Source organism: Schistocerca serialis, chromosome 2 (assembly GCF_023864345.2).
Source record: "Schistocerca serialis cubense isolate TAMUIC-IGC-003099 chromosome 2, iqSchSeri2.2, whole genome shotgun sequence".
Lineage (NCBI taxonomy): Eukaryota > Metazoa > Arthropoda > Insecta > Orthoptera > Acrididae > Schistocerca > Schistocerca serialis.
Window position 1 is genome coordinate 399,376,231 of NC_064639.1, and position 20,625 is coordinate 399,396,855.

The 20,625-nt window shown below is 42.6% G+C and overlaps 1 protein-coding gene across 1 annotated transcript in view; it reads left to right on the forward strand.

Annotated features, from left to right (window-relative positions):
* The first annotated feature begins 373 nt into the window (after positions 1 to 373).
* The window catches only part of LOC126455571 (calcium and integrin-binding family member 2), a 175,107-nt gene continuing 154,855 nt past the window's right edge, over positions 374 to 20,625 (forward strand). The window contains exon 1 of the mRNA XM_050091325.1: positions 374 to 434. Coding sequence (XP_049947282.1) covers positions 384 to 434 — 51 coding nt within the window. The 5' untranslated portion in view covers positions 374 to 383. The remainder of the gene's footprint in view (positions 435 to 20,625) is intronic.

Below are 20,625 nucleotides of genomic sequence, written 5' to 3' on the forward strand. Positions count from 1 at the left end.
GCCTTCTATATGTCCAAATTCCATGCAATTCTTTGCGCGTATGTGTCTGTATGTGCGTGTGCGTGTGTGTGTGTGTGTGTGTGTGTGTGTGTGTGTGTGTGTGTGTGCACTGGTCGGGGTATTCCGACGGGCCTCTCCTCTCAGCATCCTAGGCCCGCGCCTAGCTCGCATATGTCTAAATCTGGTCCAGCTAGCACAGCAGATCTCGCTAACGCTTTGGCCCTTCTGCATGAAATCGCGGTCCTGTTTGCTGAACCAGCAGTGAAGCACTGCACGAGCTCGGCTTGCGGTGACGCCCAGTTATCGAGTGGTGCTGGGGACCACGCCCATCCCGCGCCAGGGGCTCTGCTTTATTTAGTCCCGAGCGCCCCAGTCTGCCGGACATGGGTAACAAGGTCGTCACCTTCACCGAGGAGCAATTCGAAGATTACCAGGTACTCAGCTCTGTTCCTCAGTGCACTTCCCTTACATTCCCGCCTCAATGTAGACAATAAATCTAGCTAACGACTCTTCGAAGCACAATTTTTCTTTTGAAACCACTTCGAACTGTGAAGGGGTGGTACGCATTAAAGAGCGCGTGGAATACGTTTTCTGGAACGGTAATGCAAGCACCATAATTAGAGGTGTAGTGATTAGCACTGCCTCATCGTGTCCACTGATAGCGTCGCAGTGACCTATATTCCTCTGGAGCGCGAGGGAGTGTGACTAGAAGCCAGTGTTAGTCTTGCAGGTCAAACAGAACAACAAGCTGCTGTCGGTAACAGTAAGCACACTGGCTTCCAGCCTGTTTTTGCAATGCATTCTTTTTCCGTGGGTAATTTTAAAACGCTTCAGCTCTGCCTTTTCATTTTGTATCGCCACGCACGCCTCAATGAAGCATGTTGCTTCCAGTTGTACATAGAGATGCCGAATCATGTTCGATTTTATTTTACGACATCCTTGTTCTTTAGTGATGGGCGTCCGCAGGAATTTACCCAACAGGGGCAAGACACTTAGATATCTATATTTTACATAACTGGCTTTATTCCCCTGTGTCAAAATGGGTCAGTATTGAACCTGAAACGTAATGAACAGTGAAGGTCGTTTCCATGGAAATGCATTAATTCTAAAAATGAGCATAAGCTTCATTTCGAAATCAGAATATATGTTGGTGAGTTTTGATACATTTCATTCCGCAATAATTAGAATTTTATATTATGAGACACAGAAAACCTTTCGTATCCCAGAGCATTGACTGCTACACCCGAGGCTCTGAATGCATCACACCTTTATTAAGACAGAAGTTTCAGTTTACGGCGCGAGAACTACCATCATCTCTATATGAAAGCGTAAAACAAGGCACTCGATTATGGAGCGCAGATTTACTTCCTTTGAGGGATATCGCTGTTGTATCGCGTAACAAAAGAAGGCACGAAAAACTATGATCTTTTGTGCCATACCGACTGCCATCGACACATTGTTGTCAAATTGACTATTAGGTGTACCCCACTAATTGGGGTAGTAAAGTTCCCAGTTATCGAATATAGTGTAGGCCCTACATCCTACATTCTGTTCTTAGATGTGAGTTGTTACCTGCGCAGGAATTCTACGCACACGCCGAGAAGACTCGGCGAGGTTGCTGGTGGCCTTACTTGAATCGATTGAAATATAATGGTTCAAATGGCTCTGAGCACTATGGGACTTAACTGCTGAGGTCATCAGTCCCCTAGAACTTAGAACTACTTAAACCTAACTAACCTAAGGACATCAACCACATCCATGCCCGAGGCAGGATTCGAAGCTGCGACCGTAGCAGTCCCGCTGTTCCAGACTGAAGCGTGTAGAACCGCTCGGCCACCCCGGCCGGCTGAAATCTAATAATATTTTCAACCGTATCAATCGCTTTCTGACCGCTGCTAACGTGAAGTAACAGGACATCAGAAGTGATACGCTAACAGTCGCTGAAATGATATCTGTAATTGATTTTGGAATCATTTGTTGACATTTTAGAGACATTAAAGACAGTGGTTTCTGCTTTCTGAAATTGGGAACGAGTCTACACCAATTACCGGGATTCGATTTCGATCGACGTGTCTTTCTTAGAGGGCGCATATACTGTACTATTGTTATACTCAAATGACATACTACGTATTAAAATATAGTTTCTTTTGTCGAAATTATTGTTTCTGGCCTGTATAAACGATTAACGAAGACATTGAGTACTTTTGTACTCAAGGCACGCTGCCAAGTGCTGGTCCTCACCAGCCCGTATGAATGGTTACATGTAACATTAAAAAAAACAGCTGATCATATTCTTTACAAACGCGGAACACGTCCAAAAAATTTGTAATTTTTCTGAAAACCTGAAAATATTAAAGCTTTTGTACAAAATCGACATATTAGTGCATACTAGGGGCTATGAATAGATTAAAAAGTTTGTAGTAATGTTTCAGAAAACATGTTTTACCTTTCAGGCGACTTGAGATATTGCGCGAAAGCTTTGCCGTAATTGAAACAAGGACATTTACTGTATAACACAACCCCGTTATTCGGGGATCAGTTCAACAGTCTGCAATGTGAAAGTGAACCGCCTCCACGCGCCGGGTCTGTATCCTACAACAGCGGATGTAGTCCAGTGAAACTGTCAGAAAAAAAGCTTGTACCTTGCAAAAGGTGGGGTAGAAGATTTTATTTTTTTAACTCGTTCATATTGTTGGAAAGGTTAGAAAACCAAGTTTTGCCAACAAAATTTCTCTTGGGAATACTTTCTGCAGTCAAAAAACTTCGAAAATTTCGGACTTTTTTCAGTTTTTTCAAAATATCTCAGTTTCATTTGCTCCTATCGCTTTGACGTCTATTTTCTTTTTTAAAGAGCACAAAATTCTCTACAAATTGGATTCTTACCATTTTTTCTACTTCCAGTATCCAAGGCGCTACAGTGCGTCAAAAAATACCAATTTTTCAAATTTCGAGCAAAGTGGCAAATTACCTAATTGGATGTTGAGGAAACCGCTGACGAAATCGACGAACTTGCTCAGGTTGACTCGCTGTTTAAAGAAGAGGTCAATCTGGGATCAACTCTACTTACAGACCCCACCTTGCTTTGGCCTGACAAGTGTGGGATCACATTGAGCTAACAGAAGATGAACGTGGGACATTGAATGACTTGTCTTCTCCTTGTGGCGAGTCAGAACTGTCAGTTGGCCAGGATACCAGTGTTCTCAGGGAACAAGTAATAAAAAAATTTGTAACTGCCCTGAAAACGATTGAAAGTAAGGGACCCACAGCAAAATTATGGGTTCAGTACTATAAGATGGTCACTCTCATGAAACAATTTATTGAAGCGGATCGATCAGGCAATTGGAAACTTCATCTTGAAAGCGTGCGAAAAATGCTTCCCTACTTCCATTCAGCTGGACATTTTATGTACGCTAAAAGTGGCTACCTCTACTTACAGAATATGTTGAGACTCGAGGAAAAAATGGATTTATCAGAATATGAGAAGTTCACAACGAAAGGACATTTTACAATCCGGCGATCAGAAAAGTATTGGTCAGGGGTTCCTTCTGACATGACTATAGAACAAACATTTATGAGAAACATGAAGAGTTCTGGAGGACTTACTTCTGGCCGAGGAATTGCGGATAGTGTATTAACCAAATGGACATTGGGTATGATTCACATGCAGAACATTTGTGAAGAAATTGAGTCGTATTGCGAAGTGAGCGCAGTAACGTCAGAACAACATGTAGATGCAAGAAGTTGTCGCATCGAACGAGATGGCATAGACTTGCGTAAGCTGCGTGATTGGTTTTCAGTGCACCCTCCCTTCTCTGAAAGTGATTTTATAATGTCTATCAGCAGAGGTGTGTCGGAACGGAGGATGTTAATTGTCATATGTGTCACAAAGAGGGGGAAAAAGGCATGAAAAGAATAGTTGGTGACAATTTCCACGATGTAAAGTTCCGTAGAAAAGATAAAGTTGTGTGACTCTCCTTTCTGCGTTCAATTCTGTAAAGGCTGGGAGCACTAAAATTACTCCTGTTGATCCTTTAACTCCTTTCCAAAGGATTTGTTTAATGAAACAAAGTGAAGAAGAGTTAAAAGCCTTTCTGAAATATGAACTTGCTCCTTATCCAATGTCCCTATTCTGAGAAAAAGGCGTGCGAAAAGGAACAAAATCTTCATTCTACAATGCCTTCGTTCCAGGGGAAGATGTGAAGTCAGGTGGCCCGAGTAAATTTTTTGTCATTGATGGAGGGTACCTTATCCACAAAGTGACTTGGACTCGAAATGTATGCTTCAAGTCAATAGCCCAAAGCTATGTTTCTTACGTCATTTTGGATCTCAATTTGCTATTGTATTTGATGGGTATCCATGTGAGGGAGACAAATGTAGTACAAAGAGTTCTGAGAGGATTCGTAGATCCAAAAAACATTCTTCGGTTGAAGTTGTGGTTGAATCAGAGATGGTGAAACAAGTCCCTCATGACAAGTTCTTGTACAACGAACGAAACAAGATGCGTTTGATCACACTTCTTAAAATGGAATTTCTGGAGTGTAGCATTGAAGTGCACCAGGCACAAGAAGATGCTGACGTTATGATTGTAACATCTGCCATTTCAAGAACCAAAGATTCTGGAAGTGTTGTCATTGTAGGAGAAGATGTTGACCTGCTTGTGCTCATGACCGATTTGGGCCAAGGCACTGAAAACTTATTTTTCTTAAAGCCAGGAAGAGGAAATGCAGAAGACAAGTGGTTTTCCACTGCATCTTACAAGTTTGACAGTGAATATATTCTGTTCACTCACGCCTTTAGCGGATGTGATACAACATCCGCTTTTTTTGGTCAAGGAAAAGTTAAGTGCTGCAATATTGTTGCGAAAAATGAACACCTAACCTCAGCGCTTTGCACGTTCAATAAACCACATGCTACCCGTGAAGAAATAATAACACCAGGAGAACAGGTTACTATCGCATTGTATAGTGGAGGTGTCAACAGCACACTAGACCATTTGCGGTACCAGCTATTCGCCAAGTCTGCCACAAATCTTGCACGGTTGCCACCTACACAAAATGCTGCACAACATCATTCGTTGGGTTGTTTGTGGGAAGAGACCAGACAGCGAGGTCATCGGTCTCATCGGATTAGGGAAGGATGGGGAAGAAAGTCGGCCGTGCCCTTTCAAAGGAACCATCCCGGCATTTGCCTGGAGAGATTTAGGGAAATCACGGAAAACCTAAATCAGGATGGCCGGACGCGGGACTGAACCATCGCCCTCCCGAATGCGAGTCCAGTATGCTAACCACTGCGCCACCTCACTCGGTACATCATTCGTTGCGGACTTACCAACAAGTCCAAAGTTGGATGGGAAACTGGAAACCACCTGAGAAATGGGGCTGGAATCACAGTGACCACGGTCCAATACCCGTTATAATGAGCCAAGATCCAGCACCTGAAGCACTTCTTCACGTTGTTTCATACTCATGCAAGCTGAACTGTGGCGGAGCGTGCTCCTGCAGAAAAGCGGGTTTGAAATGTTCTTCAATTTGCAAGAAATGTATTGGGGTCAACTATGAAAAAATGCCAGAATTTTTATATGAAGACAGTGAAGAAGATGTTATGGAGGATGTTGAAGAAACCGCTGACGAAATCAACGAACTTGCTCAGGCTGACTAGCTGTTTAAAGAAGAGGTCAATCTAGGATCATCTCTATGTACAGACCCTGAATCCGTAACTCAAGGTATTTCTGGTGACACTGAGGAACCTGGCCCATCAAAACGTTGGAAGTGATACTCATATCGTCTCAAGTTCGCTAAAGTGCGATATCACAAGTATTACACACCCAGAACTGTCAACATTTTTAGTAACTGACAGTGCATTTTAATTGTAATAAAGCTGCTTATTTTTAATGTCAACTGTGTGGCTTTTATACACAAGAATAATTACCTACCTAATTAGGTTGCCTATTGCAGCTAATAATAGTTCAGTTTCCTGAGACAATTTATTTTGTGTGCGTGTGTATGTGTGTATGTGTGTGTGTGTGTGTGTTTGTGTGTGTCTTAATGATGTGTTTTTATATTTGTAGTTGTACAAATACCAGGGCTGAGGTGGCCCATAGTGAACTTCAGGTAGTGATGTAAGACCCACAATAGTTGGGGGTGCCCAGCAATCCTCATTTCGCACACAGAGAAATTGAATACCTGAAAGTGAGGTGGTAAATTCTAACATATAACATGATGTATAATGTATTTATACTACACAAACAGAAACTGAAAAAATAGTGTTAAAAAATAAGGTATCTTGCCACTATGCTCAAAATTTGAAAAATTGGCATTTTTTGAGGCGCTGTAGTGCCTTAGATATTGGGAGAAGAAAAAATGGCAAGAATCAAATTTGTACAGAATTTTGTGCTCTTTAAAAAGGAAAATAGGCGTCAAAGCGATGGGAGCAAAAAAACTGAGATATTTTGAAAAAACTGGAAAAAGGCCGAAATTTCCCATGCTGTTTGACTGCAAAAAGTTTTCCCAAGCGAAATTTTGTTGGCAAAACTCGGTTTTCTGATCTTTCCAACCATAAGAACGAGTTGAAAAAATAAACTCTTCTACCCCACCTTTTGCAAGGTATATCCGCAATTTCACTGGACTAATGGAGTATCGAGAGAAATATATTTGAGGTTCTGTTTCAGCACTATTCTGCTTTGAGTAAAGCCAACGCAAAAACGCAGCAGCGCCAAAGGAAACCTCATAATAACCCGTGATCAGTGTGACAACAAACAAACGTAAGTTAAGCGGCAATTGTTCATGCTAGAATTCCCAAAATCTGTGATTTAGAGTATCATAGGCAATCATTTCTAGAAGTTCATGAGAATTCTGCAATAACAGAATGCCTGTACTCCAGATCCTTGACAAGGGGAGGGGTGGGGGTGGTGTATAGCGTTGCCTCTTGTTCTTTCCCCACTCCCCCCTCTCGCTCCTCTTGCTGACGCCCATTACCATAGTCAGTGGTCAGCAACGTTACGCTTGGCCCTCTAAAATACCGAATAAAATAGAGTTTTTGAGTTGCCTATGTTCACCCATTCATACTGAGTCTGCACTACTACTAGCCATCGTTAAAATGAACACTACATCTGCATCTACATGGATACTCTGCAAATCACATTTAAGTGCCTGGCAGAGGGTTCATCGAACCACCTTCACAATTCTCTATTATTCCAATCTCGTATATCGCGCGGAAAGAATGAACACCTATATCTTTCCGTACGAGCTCTGATTTCCCTTATTTTATCGTGGTGATCGTTCCTCCCTATGTAGGTCGGTGTCAACAAAATATTTTCGCATTCGGAGGAGAAAGTTGGTGATTGGAATTTCGTGAGAAGATTCCGTCGCAACGAAAAACACCTTTCTTTTAACGATTTCCAGCCCAAATCCTGTATCATTTCTGTGACACTCTCTCCCATATTTCGCGATAGTACAAAACGTGCTGCCTTTCTTTGAACTTTTTCGATGTATTCCGTCAGTCCTATCTGGTAAGGATCCTACACAGCTGCCGAAGCGAACTTCTTTGAAGGAGACAGTATTGTTGTTTGAAAGCAAAATGTTTGGTAGATAAGACATCAGTCTCTTTACTTTTCTCACACGCCTCGTAGAACCGCGCACTGGCGTGCAAAATGGTTCAAATGGCTCTGAGCACTATGGGACTTAACTTCTGAGGTCATTAGTCCCCTAGAACTTAGAACTACTTAAACCTAACTAACCTAAGGACATCACACACATCCATGCTCGAGGCAGGATTCGAACCTGCAACCGTAGCGGTCCCGCGGATCCAGACTGCAGCGCCTAGAACCGCTTGTCCACTCTGGCCGGCCACTGGCGTGCAACATAGTCGAACTTCGCTGAGGAATGCGAAACATACGGACTCGGCATGGTTCAAATGGCTCTGAGCACTATGGGACTTAACATCTGTGGTCATCAGTCCCCTAGAACTTAGAACTACTTAAACCTAACTAACCTAAGAACATCACACACATCCATGCTCGAGGCAGGATTCGAACCTGCAACCGTAGCGGTCCCGCGGATCCAGACTGCAGCGCCTAGAACCGCTTGGCCACTCTGGCCGGCCACTGGCGTGCAACATACGTCGAACTTCGCTGAGGAATGCTAAACATACTTACTCGGCATGGTTCAAATGGCTCTGAGCACTATGGGACTTAACATCTGTGGTCATCAGTCCCCTAGAACTTAGAACTACTTAAACCCAACTAACCTAAGGACATCACACACATCCATGCCCGAGGCAGGATTCGAACCTGCGACCGTAACAGTCGCGCGGTTCCGGACTGCGCGCCTAGGAGTCGGCATGAATGTGCGGAAAAGAAGACAGGCGGATATCGAAACATCTTCATCATTCTGAGTTCGCTGAGGCTAACGAAACCTGCTGACTAGACCTTAGTCAAGGACGAACAACATACGAAGAAGAAATCACGCGAGTTAGAAAATGTTTCATGCAGTAGCGAAACGGTACTTAGAGTCTCGTGGAACCCTCGTTACTCAGTAACGAATAAATACGATGTGCAACAGCTCTAGTCAGGTTGGTTCTGAGGGACCGCGTGGTCCTGTCAAAAGTATCCGCTACAGGAAGTCGCTTTGTGCTGCGATAAAAGACACGGCATACCGGTACTGCGAGTGGCACCTGTTATGAATATCTATTTGTATCGAGACTTACAAAGCAGATACAGCGAAACCAGATATGCCTGCGGAAAGAGTGCGATGAGTTGGACGTGACAAACCCCAGAACTCATTTTTACGACTAAAATTGAGTACATAATTAAGAAAAACACATTATGTGACGGTCGTTTAGAATAAGATTAATTACAGCTCGTTGGTTTAAGGCACGGAAATGATCGATACACCAAATTAAAGAGCTCGACGAGGAGCATATATCCACATATGTACACTCATTAGCAAAGCAATACTTCGCTGATGGGATGCAGTTTTAAGTTAATTAAAAATGAATTAAAGATGAATGGAGGACTGTTCCACTAGACAACTGGACAGCAGATGCTTTTAGATGTTTAGTAACATACTATACTACAGTCCAATTAAGCGATTTCAGCTTATTTATGTGTATATATTTTAGTGATGATTAGCTCATGTCCAGTTCAAGATTGATTAGGGTTACGCAAAAAATAAATGCACCGGCCACTTACCATTATTTTGTCAAGAGCATATTTTGGTCATAGTCCACTTACTTATAAAGGTCGGCAGTTTGGATGACCAGTTTTTCCCAAAATACGGCCGACCAAATAGACGTAGAAATTGTACTAAAAACGTTCGATCAGCGTGCTTCTGTCGATTTAATTATATTTAATGTAACGTAAAAATAGTAGAAATTGTATGTATCGGGTAGGTGAGGGTCCAAGACAGGTAGTTACGGAAAAACTGGATACTGGTAGCAAAAGGGTGGTGTGAACACGTTTCAGACCATCATATGGCGCAACATCTACAGTAACACGCATGCACGTATGTAACATACATACCCAATACACATACACACAATTTTAATTTTTCTCTGGGTCGCTGGCCCATTGAACACTGTTCCCAGACAACAGTGTTCTAGTTCCCCGGGTTCTGATCAAGATTTCTGTGCCGGCCGAAGTGGCCGTGCGGTTAAAGGCGCTGCAGTCTGGAACCGCAAGACCGCTACGGTCGCAGGTTCGAATCCTGTCTCGGGCATGGATGTTTGTGATGTCCTTAGGTTAGTTAGGTTTAACTAGTTCTAAGTTCTAGGGGACTGATGACCTCAGCAGTTGAGTCCCATAGTGCTCAGAGCCATTTGAACCATTTGAACCAAGATTTCTGTGAGGTTTAACTTGAGGTCAATGTAGAGACTAATGAACCCCTCCCATTTACAATCAGTGGGGAACCCTTCTGTCGCGTTACCAACTCACCTAGGCTGAAAAGAACCGTAACTCTCTGTACTCAAAACAGCCGCTCCAATCCTTGGAGTGTAGAATGAAAAGTGCAAGGGAAAAACAAAACCGCTCAGGACAGTTAGACTTTGGAATTACTCGATGCTATATCTGTGTCAGTTTTGCGGAGCAATTCGACCGCTCACTTGTCGTACGGACGAGCGCTATTCGTTCATTTTGCTGCATCCAGCACTTGTAAAATTTCACGCGCAGTCAGAAATTAGAAATTCTTTCGTGGATTTGGCACTTCGCCGATTTAAGGCTCGCAGTTCGGAGTGAAGAAAATTTGATGTATTGTGTACACACAACGTAATCTCATCTCTAAAATTATTGGATATCTAAAATTTATAATAGTAAGCATTAATTAGGAGCCAGCGAAGGCGTAGCTATGGCTGAGGGCGATGGGTGGCATCTACGTACACAGAGATAACATTCTCCTTAAGGCGCCGCCAAAGGGTTGTGCGCATACAATGAGTGTTCCAGGCTAAACTCATGGCTGAGTGGTGTTTCAAATACTATTATCAACAGAAGCGCTGCCATGAGTCAGCTGTCTGTGGAAATAAGATAATGTTGTCAAAAGCTGTAGCCGCAGAGGCCCACTTGGTATGAACCAGGAACTTTCCAAGTCACGAGATGTTTCGACACCGTTCCTCACAAGCGTGTTCTAACCAAACTGCGTGCCTACGGAGTATCGCCTCAGTTATGCGACTGGATTCGTGATTTCCTGTCAGAAAGGTCACTGTTCGTAATAACAGACGGAAGGTCATCGAGTAAAACAGAAGTAATATCCGGCGTTCCCCAAGGAAGTGTTATAGGCCCTCTATTGTTCCTGATCTATATTAACGACACAGGAGACAATCTGACCAGCCGTCTTAGATTGTCTGCAGATGATGCTGGCATTTACCGTCTTGTAAAGTCATCAGATGATCAAAACGACTTGCAAAATGATTTAGATAAGATATCAGTATGGTGCGAAAAGTGGCAATTGAACCTGAATATGCCGGCCGGTGTTGCTGAGCGGTTCTAGGCGCTTCAGTCTGGAAACGCGCGACCGCTACGGTCGCAGGTTCGAATCCTGCCTCGGGCATGGATGTGTGTGATGTCCGTAGGTTAGTTAGGTTTAAGTAGTTCTAAGTTCTAGGGGACTGATGACCTCAGATGTTAAGTCCCATAGAGCTCAGAGCCATTTGAACCTTTTTTGACCCTGAATAATGGAAAGTGTGAAGTTATTCACATGAGTTCCAAAAGAAATCAGCTAAATCTCGATTACGCGATAAGTCACACAAATCTGAAGGCTATAAATTCAACTAAATACTTAGGGATTACAATTACGAATAACCTAAATTGGAACGATCACATAGATAATATTATGGGTAGAGCAAACCAAAGACTGCGATTCATTGGCAGAACACTTAGAAGGTGCAACAAGTCTACTAAAGAGACTGCTTACACCAGGCTTGTCCGCCCTATTCTGGAGTACTGCTGTGCCTTGTGGGATCCGCATCAGATAGGACTGACGAATGACATCGAAAAAGTACAAAGAAGGGCGGCACGTTTTGTGTTATCGCGAAATAGGTGGGATAGTCTCACAGACATGATACGTGAATTAGAGTGGCAATCATTAAAACAAAGGCGTTTTTCGTTGCGACGGGATCTTCTCATGAAATTTCAATCACCAGATTTCTCCTCCGATTGCGAAAACATTCTGTTGTCACCCACCTACATAGGGAGAAATGATCATCACGATAAAATAAGAGAAATCAGGGCTGGCACAGAAAAATTTAAGTGCTCGTTTTCCCGCGTGCCGTTCGAGAGTGGAACAGTAGAGAGACAGCTTGAAGGTGGTTCGTTGAACCCTGTGCCAGGTACTTTATTGTGAATAGCAGAGTAATCACGTAGACGTAGATGTAGAATATGGACTCTGAACATCTCGTGATCTGGCATAAGTCAAGTCTGACGTCAGGGAGAGTGGCTTATAATCCTCCGAGAGATAGTTGATAGCCGTGATGTAGAAAGTCATCATGCAAGAGGTTGCGGAGCCGACTTGTTAGTTGAGTTTAAAGTGAGTAATGAGAGAGAGTCTATATGAGGCGGCGAGAGAGCCTTGGTAAGCCCTGAACTATGCTGTCCCTCTACGTTTTGCCTGTATATTTCAGCACTTTACTGACTACAGGCAGTAGTTACTCCTAGTCTCAACTTGGCCTCAGTCGTGCGTATACTGAAAGTATTACGCACGTGAGGATGTCAGAATCTCTTAAGTTCCAGCTGGGTCCTTATCATTTCAAAATTCAGACTGTAAGCTTGGGCACTTTAGCTTTTGCTAGACGATCTCGCCTCTGTTTGCTCACGACTTGGAACTATTTGCAAATTGGTTCAAATGGCTCTGAGCACTATGGGACTTAACTGCTGAGGTCATCAGTCCCCTAGAACTTAGAACTATTTAAACCTTACTAACCTAAGGACATCACACACATCCATGCCCGAGGCAGGATTCGAACCTGCGACCGTAACGGTCGCGCGGTTCCAGACTGTAGCGCCTAGAACCAGTCGGCCACGACGGCCGGCGGAACTATTTGCAGGTTGCAGTCAGAGGTATACAGGGTGAGTCACCTAACATTACCGCTGGATATATTTCGTAAACCACATCAAATACTGACGAATCGATTCCACAGACCGAACGTGAGGAGAGGGGCTAGTGTAATTGGTTAATACAAACCATAAAAAAATGCACGGAAGTATGTTTTTTAACACAAACCTACGTTTTTTTAATATGGAACCTCGTTAGTTTTGTTAGCACATCTGAACATATAAGCAAATACGTAATCAGTGCCGTTTGTTGCACTGTAAAATGTTGATTACATCCGGAGATATTGTAACCTAAAGTTGACGCTTGAGTACCACTCCTCCGCTGTTCGATCGTGTGTATCGGAGAGCACCGAATTACGTAGGGATCCAAAGGGAACGGTGATGGACCTTAGGTACAGAAGAGACTGGAAGAGCACATTACGTCCACATGCTAACACTTTTTTATTGGTCTTTTTCACTGACGCACATGTACATTACCATGAGGGGTGAGGTACACGTACACACGTGGTCCCCGTTTTCAATTACAGAGTGGAATAGAGTGTGTCCCGACATGTCAGGCCAATAGATGTTCAATGTGGTGGCCATCATTTGCTGCACACAATTGCAATCTCTGGCGTAATGAATGTCCTACACGCCGCAGTACATCTGGTGTAATGTCGCCGCAGGCTGCCACAATACGTTGTTTCATATCCTCTGGGGTTGTAGGCACATCACGGTACACATTCTCCTTTAACGTACCCCATAGAAAGAAGTCCAGAGGTGTAAGATCAGGAGAACGGGCTGGGCAATTTGTGCGTCCTCCACGTCCTATGAAACGCCCGTCGAACATCCTGTCAAGGGTCAGCCTAGTGTTAATTGCGGAATGTGCAGGTGCACCAACATGCTGATACCATTTACGTCGACCCGTTTCCAGTGGGACACATTCTATTCCACTTCGTAATTGAAAACGGAAACCACGTGTGTACGTTTACCTCACCCCTCATGGTAATGTACATGTGCGTCAGTGAAAAAGACCAATAAAAAAGTGTTAGCATGTGGATGTAATGTGCTGTTCCAGTCTCTTCTGTACCTAAGGTCCATCACCGTTCCCTTTGGATCCCTACGTAATTCGGTGCTCTCCGATACACACGATCGAACAGCGGAGGAGTGGTACTCAAGCGTCAACTTTAGGTTACAATATCTCCGGATGTAATCAACATTTTACAGTGCAACAAACGGCACTGATTACGTATTTGCTTATATGTTCAGATGTGCTAACAAAACCAACGGGGTTCCATTTAAAAAAACGCAGGTTTGTGTTAAAAAACATACTTCCGTGCATTTTTTTATGGTTTGTATTAACCAATTACACTAGCCCCTCTCCTCACGTTCGGTCTGTGGAATCGATTCGTCAGTATTTGATGTGGCTTACGAAATATATCCAGCGGTAACGTTAGGTGACTCACCCTGTATATCATATTGTTTGGCTAAGTGTAGCTCAGAGACGTGACGTCACAAGTTGTGGTGTTAGATGTGGGTAGAGCCAATTGCATTATTGTACACTGCACTTTGGTAGGAATAGCATCCATTCTTAAGAAACTTCAGCCCGACACCACGCACAAAGACATTCTGGCTATGAAATGCCATTTCATTTGAAGGATCTAATATACATGTAGACAGGCACACACAGTGCATAGAGCGAGAAAAATTGCAGACGGTAAAAATATCAGAAACGCAGGACGTCCTGCCAGCAATAACTAGGTCTCCACCAAGAGTCCAAGCAGCGCAAACGGAACGTCGGCCTTCCCAATAAGTACTGGAGATTCTGCGAAGCCACCAACACGCCTCGCCATAGTCTGGTGAACTTGCCACCCGACTTTCGATGAATACACATTTTTTCGGAGTTGTTGATAGATATGTTATAGTTCTAGAGTTCTCTGTACAAAATTTGAATAGTACTGCAGAATTTCGAGAAAAAAGTTATGATCATAATTCTAAATATCTGAGTGGCTATTATACATTAGAATGCCCATAATTTTAAGCTCTCGCATTCGCTTGCAGGCCTTCAAGTATACATCAGTTTTTGGAAAACAGGATGGGACAGAGTGAAGAGAATGTCTCCGTCATGTATCACTTCAGATTCTTCCAAGTCGACGAGGTGTTTCAGTTCCGGTAGATTGTACATTCGTACGGTTGTTGTCGTTCGTAAACATTAGTTATACCAAAGCGACGATTACACAAGAGCACCGTATGAACGAGAGTAGCCAAACCAGCAGAAAAATACTCCTGTTGGAGCACAAAAAAGGAGATTATGCTCCCCTTTGAAAGACACTGACAAAAAAGTGTGGAACAAGCTCTTCCTGTCCTTATTAAGCCGTCCCCATCAAAAATTTTGGCATGGAAACATATTTGTGCTGGGAATGGTTTGCTCCGATTTTGATTCCTAGACCAGGAAACTTTAACACGTGGGTATAGAGAATGGGGGAAAGTGGGCAATTAATTTTTTCGTGGTGTCTACTCCTCTCTCGTTTTCAATTCCACTGTCTCCTCTCGCTGTTGCTCCCACTGCTACTGACTCCATCCATCTCTCTTCCTCTTTTGCTGCCACTGTCTCTCACTGACCGTCATTACTTCTCTCTCTTGGCTCACACCGCTATTGTCTTAACCCATCTCTCTTTCTCTTTCACTGCCACATTCTCTCACCCACCATCACTGGCTTCTCTCTCTTTCTCCCCCACTAGCACTGCTCTCTCTCTCTTCCACCGTCACTCTCTCTCTGTCTGCTACACTGTTTCAGAACAAAAAAGCGCGAATATGTTCGGATCCCAAACTTTTTGGTGAGGAAGGCTGGAATGAGCATTGAGACAGCTGATCCCCTCTTTTGTGTCAAAATCTTTTAAAGAGGAGTTATTCGCTCTTTTTGTGTTGCCACAGGAGTATTTTCAGCTGGTTCCCATCTTTTCTCCATACAGCATGGTGTGTTGCTTACATAAAACGAATTCTGCAAGTCACTAAAGTTTTGACATTTTATTTAATACTACAACACATTTACATACTTTTAGACATATAAGCAACAAATAAGTACAAATAATATGTGGTTAACCCTTTAACTGCTCAGGACGTGATAACGCGCGCCTTTGTACCGGTGTGCGGACATTTGCCACGCCGGACATTTGCCAAGGCGGACATTTGCCACGATTTTACCTGCTCCGAAGGGTTGGGACCCTTGTCTCCCCCTCCCCCTCCCCCTCCTCCTGCTTCGCCTCACCCGTCGCCCGCCCTGCAGTAAAGGTACTTACTACTTACTGAGCCTTTCTCCTGGTTCACTTAATATAGGACCTGTATCACTATGGATTTTCTGCAATACTTCTAGAGAGAGCTTCGTTGTGGAAACTATTAAATGCATCTCGCATTGAAATCCACATCATCTTTCGAGACTCCGTAGTAAAACTTCGCCAATCTTGGAGATTTTGTGCTCCTCTAAATAATACGTGCCTTTTTCGGTGCTCCTGCAGCAAACTTCTGTCGTGTTTAGTGTACCATGGGGAATCAGTTCCGTCTGCTATTAATTTATTTGGTATGAATCTCTCGAGTGCTGTTGACAGTATTTCTTTGAACTTAAGCCACATATGGTCTTCACTTACATAGTTTGAAAGGACTGGAGACTGTCTCTTAGAAAGTAGTCAACCGAATTTTCAGTTGCTTTTATAAATAGATATATTTCGCGTTTAGTTTTTGTGAATTTCTCTGTTACGAAATTGAGCCTCGCTACGACTGTGTGTCCACTGCTCCCAGTATCCATTGTGATGCTCAGTATTATTTGTGGATAAGAGGTCAAGTGTGTTTTCATAACCATTTACAATTTGAATGGCCTCGTGAATTAATTGTTCAAAATAATTTTAAAAAAAGCATTTAGAACAATTACGGAAGTTGTTTTCTATCTACAATAGGGTCTGAAAATGTATTTTTGTCAACATATGGAAGGTAGATTCAAGTCATAGCCAACTATAATTGTATGAGTAGGGTACCTATTTGGGACTCGAGTTTTCTTTGAAATGTTCAGCAGCTGTTTCATCTGAGACTGGAGTCGGTAAAAGGTGCCAGTTATTAATTTATTCCGGTTGTCTAATATAACCTCTGCCCATACTAAGTCACAGGAACTACCTGCTTCAATGTCGCTTATGAGCTGGAACACAAATTACATTATTTTTCCTTAAGTTGTGGTTCTTGTTTCTGTTGTTGTGGAGATCATTAAAATTACGGCTTTTCCCTTCAAAACCTAGGATGCTCTGTGACCCTGTAAATACCAGAGCTAGACAATGTAGAACAACAACGTACGTTACAAGCATAGAATTCTGTATTACTTTATTTCCTTATTTCTAACATTTTAAAACTGTATGTCGAATTTAGATGACATTTCAATCATAGATGTTCTTATCTCTGTTTATGAACATACTTTCAGTCATGTTTTGAACATCGTCCCGCTACACTTTACTAACTGATGTTTCGCTACAAGGGATATCGGATTTTAGAGAGTAAATTAATATGTAGTATGTCGTTCTTCTTCTCGAACATTCACATACCCATTTCTTCTTTCCTTGTCTTTTGGGCATGCAGTTGTAGTAATTGAAGTAGGCACAGATGCAGTGATCAAAAAGAAATTCGCATTCTCTTTACATCGTACCTTTCTTGTTGCTCCCATGGCGATGGACTGTTTCTATTGCAATCAGTAAGCGTGAAAGGAAGCTACCATACAGACACAGGGATCTATATTTATACTTGGAAAAACTAATTACGTACTGACATAATCGTCGGAATTGCTTTCGTTTCCCAAAAGTTATAAATATTTCGATTTCGGAAAAGGAGCTCTGTATTTCGCCAAGATGTCGAAGAAGAAGGTCCCTTGCGTACTTGTATCGAGTAAAATGTGGAGACAGCGGTTTGAAAGCGGACAGAAGTAGTACGAGGAAGGGCGTCCCTTACCTGAGAGATCGCTACTCAAGCTACCTGGCGAAGAGGCAAGTGTGGCAAATGTCCGGCATTCTTTGTACCGAATTGTCCCTGTGTGCTTTGAATGTATTTTCGTGCGCCACCAGTCCTTCTACCTGGTACTCTGAACGTGTTTACGCGCGCCGGCTTAGTGGCAGCTGTGTGCTCCTGACCAGGATTAGGCGGCCTCAACGGCGCGCTCCGCCCTGCCAGATGGATGCACGGCTGCAGCAGCCAAAGGGTTAACACAAAATCGTCTCCCATCCAACACAAGCTCACTTTACATTCCTTTACAAAAAATACACAATATTTTTAGGTTACACCTACAGTATTCCAAAAAATGTGGTGTTTTACTTGGAAACGCGTGGAATTTTCTATGACAAAATAATTTTTATAAGGTGCTTACGCCGCCAGATGGCGCCATTGAATAATTTCCAGGTCAAGGCAGCATTTACAGGCGTGAAGTGCCAATTATACAGAGAGAGCGCGTCACGCGGTTCCTTTGGTGAAGAAATGGCGAGCAAAAACATAATTTAGTGACTTCAGAACCCTTGAGATGACTCCAGAACCCTGGCGACGTGTTAACTGCGTCAGTTAAAGCAACGTTTACGCCTGAGACCGGACATTACGTGTATATTCTATGTGCTTAGGTAAGGTAATTATGAACCTCTGGATCTCGGTAGCGGATAATGATATGAAAAAAAAATTTCGAGGTTCACCGAGAAAGTTATCTTTACAACATATGATAAACGTTCCGACGATGTGCCATGAATAGAAATTTTACAAGTGACCATCCCCACAGTTGGTATTTTTGCTACCCAAAAGTCATGGTTTTTCAGAGTTTTCTCAGGAAGCGTCTGTGAGCAAATGGTGCTTTTACAAGCCGTCTAAGGTCCACCCTGTACCACACCTAATGCAAAAAGAACCAGCCGCTTTGCTCAATTTTCCTGGACTGGAGGAAGTGTGTAATGTTTAAATTTTGACCCTGTGCAGTATGATACCTGCAGTATGCCCGTTATTCCGAAAGGTATTCAAATGGTCGCTAGGCCAAGAACTATCCAACACACTTGACTCCTTAACTCTGTGATCAATAGAACCCGATATATGACCGCCTGAAGAATCGCATTTTCGCGTACAGCTTTGTGGAACATATTGGTACCGTGCACTCGTACACCTTCATGCTTGGACCGACTGTTCAAACGATCGTGAGCAGTATTGTTTCGTTAAATTCTTACATCATTATAATAACACTAATTCTCTTGACCACAGTATTTTATTGACTGTATTCCACCTCACGCGCTTCGATGTTTCTCGAATGATAACATGTGATAACATCCAAAATAGTAAGTACACCTTAGCAAGCGAATGATTAACACATACCCAAAAATTTAACACAATGGTTTGTGAATAACAAACGGCAAAATGTATTTGTTTAACCGATATAGATGCGTAAGATCTCGTTATCCTTGATTATCGTGACATGTAGGTGGAAGTCGATTAGAGTGTACTCATGAGATATTTAAGAAAAGTCGGTCACCAGATGGTAATTCACACATGCAGGTTATGATACATAATATTTTGGCATTACAAAAGTAATCTGCGTTACGTGACCGTCATACAGCATTGAATAACAAATGTTCATGCATCAACTTTTTAATAATATCAGTTGAAAAGTATTGCATGTAGCTAACTGTTAAAAACCAGGCGCTTATGTTCAAAACTAGGTGGCGCTGATGTATTACGATCTCTACACTGTTACTAAACACAGCGTTTGGGAAGTTGAAACAATTAAAGATTATACATAATATTCACACAAAAATAAAACGGTAAAGAATACACAGGTACTGATATGGTCAAACATTATCGGTGTTGTACACCAACAATCATTCAAAGTTTAAACTGTAAAGGTATATGCTGGCGTGCGAGGAATGAACGTTATTTTTTTACTTGTATCAGCTAGTGGTGGTTAATAATAGGGAAATGAGAACGGAGCAAGAGGAATGCACGTGCCATTAAAATCTGATGACATTCGTAACCTGCAGACAACATCATAAAATGATAAATTGAAAGACAAAAATAACGCAGCCGTCATGAAATCTACAAGGAAATTTGCATAATGATTCCTATTTACCTACTAATAGCATTGGAGAAATTAAAAACAAGAAATAAAAGAGAGATCAGCGGCAACCTTGTGACTGAGTCATTAAAATGTCGTTTAGAAAGGATTGACTTAAGGTCAGTGGATAAATGCGTGTAGTGATCAGCAGCCTTTGGAAATAAATATCTATTGTCCGTCTGTTTGTTGCCTTTTGTCAAGCAAAGCACAAAACCATGGTTAGCAGCTGCAAAACAGCTTGCCCTACATCCTTCTTAGTAAACGTGTGCTTTGTTGTCTGATTGGTATCTACTTCTTTATGAATGAGCTTCAAAAGCATGTCATCCAAATCTTCGCTTTTCTTTTAACAGAATTCCATGATATTCTCCTGTTTAATAAATATTCTGGAGTTGGTATGCACTCATGATCGTCTTCCGAACTTAAAAATATATTTTCCCTACCTCGAGTACATAAATTAAAAAAGCATCATGAATTCTTACCACATCATCTCCATAACGCTTCAGATTCTAGAACGCTTCGCACTGCAGATTAAGTGTATGTTATCACGGTCATTATAAACGCTGCAAAATCTACCTCTGCCACATCATCACTTTAAATGAGTAACTTAAATTAGACAACGAAACTTTATGGAATCTTGAAAAGGTGGCTAACCAGTTGGGGTCGGATCATCCTGCTAATTGAGGAGAAAGTTTTCCGAGTTCGAGTAAGGGTTTACCAAAGCCCGCTCGGTTAGACGTGCGATCTAACACACTGCTTTCCGGGCGGGAAGGCCTGCTGGTCCCTGGCACGAATTAGTGTCGAGGTCCGGTATGGCGGCCAGTCTGTGGATGGTTTTGAAGGCGGCTTTCTATCTGCCTCGGCGAATGCGGGCTGGTTCCTGTTATTCCGCCCCTGTTACACTATGTCGGCGCAAATACTTTCTCCACGTACGCGTACACCATAATTACACTACCACGCAAACATTGGAGTTACACTCGTCTGGCGTGAGACAGTCCCGTGGTGGTTC